This window comes from Myxine glutinosa, chromosome 2 (genome assembly GCF_964187855.1).
Source record: "Myxine glutinosa chromosome 2, kmMyxGlut1.1, whole genome shotgun sequence".
NCBI classification, from domain to species: Eukaryota; Metazoa; Chordata; class Myxini; order Myxiniformes; family Myxinidae; genus Myxine; species Myxine glutinosa.
In genome coordinates this window covers 41,738,812-41,743,620 of record NC_136262.1, presented here as the reverse complement: position 1 = coordinate 41,743,620, position 4,809 = coordinate 41,738,812, and the positions used below count along the sequence as shown (strand labels likewise).

Sequence of the window (4,809 nt, the reverse complement as noted above, 5' to 3'; positions counted from 1 at the left end):
CATTCAAACCGACAGAGGTAGTTATTTATTACAGCATCTGTAGAATTTTCACCCGTTTACTCAACTCCATTTCGTTGTTATTTGGTGGAGCAAAAAGTCAACTGAGCTTTATAGATATTTAGATATAGATAAATACATATGTTCCCTATTATACCAGCGATGTTGTAATGAAAGGTCATTGACCGAATCAACGAGAAGTGAGGAATAACTGGAAGTATATATGTGGGTTCAAAAGGTTCTCAGGAATAGATTAAAATAGTCCAATAAATGGAAATGCTGTTAAACTTTCATTATGCACTCCTCACAAGAAAACTTCAGCAACAAACCTGTTGAGGTTGGAATTGTTTGTATTGTACATTCAAATGTATTCATATTATGGTGTAACAGGACAAGCACATTAATCTGTTCACCCTTATTCTTAAAGTCTTAGTATACCTTGTCAGACAAGCACATTAATCTTAGCTCTTACACGAGCCTCGATCTTGCATACAAAAAAACAACAAAAAAACCCTATAAACAAACCTGACATCAGTGGAAGTCGTAGATGAGTTGTGATGCAAAAACATGGCAGATTGAAGCGAGCACGCAAATTGACAATGACATCGGTCTCCAAATGATCACAGACAAGTTTAGATCGGCAGAAATGGCTTTCATGTGACCAACACCAACCCCAATACAAGTTTGCAAACGGTTTGTCATTGAGCAAGTCAGATGATACACCTCTCTCTGTGGGAATCTTTTGTCGTTCTTCGTCCAGGACAACATCCAGTTGATCAAGAGACTGCGGCTGAATTCGATTATCACAGACACACTTTCTTAGGAAGTTCCAATGAATTTCTTAAGAAGTCTGGAAATTGCATGGGCCAGTTCATGTGAATGATATTGTGGTGCTGAAGTGCCATATTGGCAACATGCACATGGTGTGAAAGTTGTGACCTTGCTGGTGAGCCAGAAGGACAATTACAGGCATAACAATCTCATCAACACATCTGACACCAGTGGAAGTATCCCTCTGAATGATGTGATAAGATCAGTTATGTGGCCAGCTTGAATGCCAGCCCATCCAAACAGGTTGTCCCCACCAAACCGATCATGCTTTATAATCGCACAACTAGCAAATTGCTCCCCAGCTGATCTCCAGAATATATCATGTCCATCGTCTCAACAAAATATAGGTGTGTCGGTGAAAATAACATGGCAACAACGATTCACCCACGAGTTGTGATGTCCAAAGCACATGCTGCGGTCTATGGTGCTGCGATAGAAGGATGTGGAGTCGGTGGTCTTCTGGACCTTATATGTACTGTTAAGAAGCCTGTTTCGAATTGTCTGTGTCCAAATATAATGGTTGATCATAATTTTCAGGTTATTATAGAAAGCCTGTGCTGATGAAAAGCGGTTCCTTTGAGTAAGCGAAACAGGAAAATGATCCTCATGAGTGATTGTAGACCTTGAGCGACCAAATCTGTTCTCTTCACTAAGCATCCAGTCTTGCAGTACTGTACCTTGTCAAAAAAACATTTGTGGAAGATTATTTTCATTGTCTTAGAAAACCTTGTCAGCCATTGCTCTGGAAATGACACCAAGATGAACATTGTACCAAGAAGCAACGAGAGCTCAACTCATCCACCCTTGAACAGTACCGATAGCATGAGCGACGTATTTGGTGTTCAATGATGCATCTAATCATTCCTAAACGAACGTAGACCACATGCATGGCTAATTTATACAGGTTATTGACACACGTCATTGGCAGACATGTACCTACATTCTGTGAGAGACATGATGGCTAAATTCATTTCCCAGATGATGATAATTATTGTAACATTACAGGTTAGAAGTCCAATTTTCGGATTGGGTTTCTTTCCTAAACAGCAATGGGTTGCGTACACGTGACAAATAGATTTCTCAACTGTGAATTCCATGATTCAATTTACAGTTTAAAAGTTGTTGCTTAATCTTTTTGTGAAGAGCAATGTTATCATCAAACATTCAAACCAGCCTGGTGCAGCCCACAACCCATGTTGAGGAGCACTTGGCGTACTCATGACAATTGCCAAGTGGAGGTTGGCAAAGAAATTAAGGCAGGAATTTCTGGAATCGTTTCATGGCCCTGATGATGCCTCAAGTACTCTTCGTCGAAAGAAACCATCGGATATTTAACATCTCCCGGGTAATGAATGCTAGCAGATGAATCCCCAGCCTAATGTCCGTCTGAGGGACACAATGTGATGCAATGGCCGGCATATGAGGCACCAATATAACAGTTTATGGTTGCATCAGGAATCGAAACCAGACCAGACAAAGATAAGTGTGCTACCTCTGCACCATCCTGTCACAAGGAAATATAATGGATTTAAATAATACTCATCATTATTCATTAATTATTATTACGAACCATGCCCTATACAGAGCATCATTTCTGCCAAAGCATATTCCTTGGCTTGGGGTACAATGGTGGGTGGGTTGCCACTCCGATGCAGGACACTCGAATGAGGGTGCAGAAATTTGTAATTTCATCCAGGTGCTGGAGATATCTCACCCACTCTTCATGAAAGACTCTGTGGGATATTTAACGTCCACCAACCAATGCTGGCAGGCGGGATGCCCAGTTTAAAATCCATCCATTGATGCCTCGCCCTGCCTGAAAAACACCAAGCAGGGTGTCAATTCATAGCTTGGCCAAGATTCGAACCCAAGCTAGACAGCTCTAAGGTGAATGGACATCCCTCTAATCTATCCTGCCATCACTGAATGAATGAATGAATGAATGGGAAAAAATATTTCCTTGCTAATTACATACTCTTACATATTGAAAAAATAATAAATAAATAAAAACACATTGCCATTTATTGGACTATTGCGAGTATCTCATTCTTATAACTTTTTGACCTCTCCAAGTTATCATGCTCTGATGCTTTATTGATTACATTTTTGGAAAACATTCATGTCTTTACTTTAAGTAGCAAAAAACAAGTAGCAGATTCGATAAAAAGGAACATGTTTTAAAGCAATTTATGATATTTAAGTATCGACTTGATGCAATCTATTTAGTATATTTTGAAGAAAAAAAAATTATATATATATATATTTATGTATCTATTTTCTATTTTGAAAATCTATTTTGTAAAATACAGTAAATGTCGACTTGATGCCGAACAAAATTTAAAATCTCATCGAGTTTCCACGCAACATTCCAGGTATGAAGCGCATTCATTCACATGGCATGCCGTCGCAGCACCTCCAAGTGGTGATTTAATAAAATTACACCATACAGGGAACACTGAAAAATTTACACCAACAACATGAAAGACAACTTTCCACACATGAGCAGAATCAAGTAATTTAATGATTCAGCCAAACCTAACAAGATATGATGTAATTGAGGCCTTTGTGATCCTTCATTTTACTTTAGTCTCTTAATATGATGATGCAATTGATGTTGAATTGTGTTTGAATTGCAACGCACCATGAGTTTCCATGACTTGTGTTTTATGGTATTCTTTCTCAGGTAAAAATCGAGAAAGGAATAAACCCAGGAGAAGGAAGAACAAGAGGAAGAAACCGAGGAGGAAAAAGCAAAAGCAACCCAGAAGGCAGACTCGCCAACGTACTGAATGAACACTGTGGGATCGTAAAGAAAAACTTGGATAACCATGCTGACCCTAATTGTGTGCAATGATAGACTTGGGAGCAGAGCCTGGTTATCTACAAAAGGCAACCAAAAAGCAAACACATGGACACGTCGAGTACAGTATACCTGTTACAAGCACAGCAGGTGCTGCAATTTCTGGTTACATCCTTCTGGCTTTTTCACTCTTGACATTCCATAAAATGGCCAAGGAGATGAAACTTGGTTCAAATGTCTCGTCACTTTCAAGTTCGTTAAAACAAGGCAATCGTGCTGCTGCCAATGTACCAATGCACTACCCGAAATATAAAGGCAGTCACCAAAGAGCACAGTTTTTGTACATGGGTCCCACTGTTGGCACGTCGATGATGAATTTCAGAAGGGTAACCTTTGTTGAAAATAAAATACAGTAAATGCATTAAGTACGAGAAGAGGAATTTAGTAATTTAAGCAGGCACATAAAGGCCTACTCCTTTTGAAAGGTGCCGTGGTACACTGATGCTCGCAGTTGGGATGGCCAGCTAAATGTTTCGTCCGAGGAAGGGCACACGCCTTGATGCTGCTGTGTCCCGCCCTGCAAAAGGCCTGCAGGGTACATGGTCCTTTGTCGGGATTGGCCTCAAATACTGAGTGGACGGCTCAAAGGTGGGTTCGCTATCTCAGAGCCATCCTGTCAGCCCGAGGGGCAAGTAAGACTGTGTGAATATGAAGTGAACAGTATTAATTGATAAAACCTTATACCGCACATTTTAACAAAAATGCAGAGTTACCATTTACATGATGAAATGTCATAACCGTATCCTTCAGTATTTTGCTTGTATGTCCCCCTCCCCTCTTCAATTCCTTTGGGGTTAACAGTATAATCACAAGGTCAGCCTGTGATGTTGACACACCAGCTGCTTATTAAAATGGTATGTATTTTCAAACTCTAATTGTACATTTACTTCTCATACATGGTGGTAAAGGCACAAACATTGTCTGAGCTGCTGAACTTGGCATGTGTATGTGTGTGTATATATATATATATATACAGTCACGTGAAAAAGTAAGTACACCCCATGTAAAGTTTTGACTTTTTCAACATATTTCTAACATACGGCTATTTGATCTTCATTTCAACAATATTGATAAATAAAGGTGATATAATATAACAAATATCATGAAACATTTACATTTTG

General features: G+C 39.4%; 1 protein-coding gene across 1 annotated transcript in view; it reads left to right on the top strand.

The window, feature by feature from the left end:
* Positions 1 to 4,557, top strand: part of LOC137422630 (R-spondin-2-like) — a 44,323-nt gene extending 39,766 nt beyond the window's left edge. Inside the window, exon 5 of the mRNA XM_068109345.2 lies at positions 3,512 to 4,557. Within this exon, the coding sequence (XP_067965446.1) occupies positions 3,512 to 3,621 (110 nt within the window). The 3' untranslated portion in view covers positions 3,622 to 4,557. The remainder of the gene's footprint in view (positions 1 to 3,511) is intronic.
* The last annotated feature ends 252 nt before the right edge of the window (positions 4,558 to 4,809 follow it).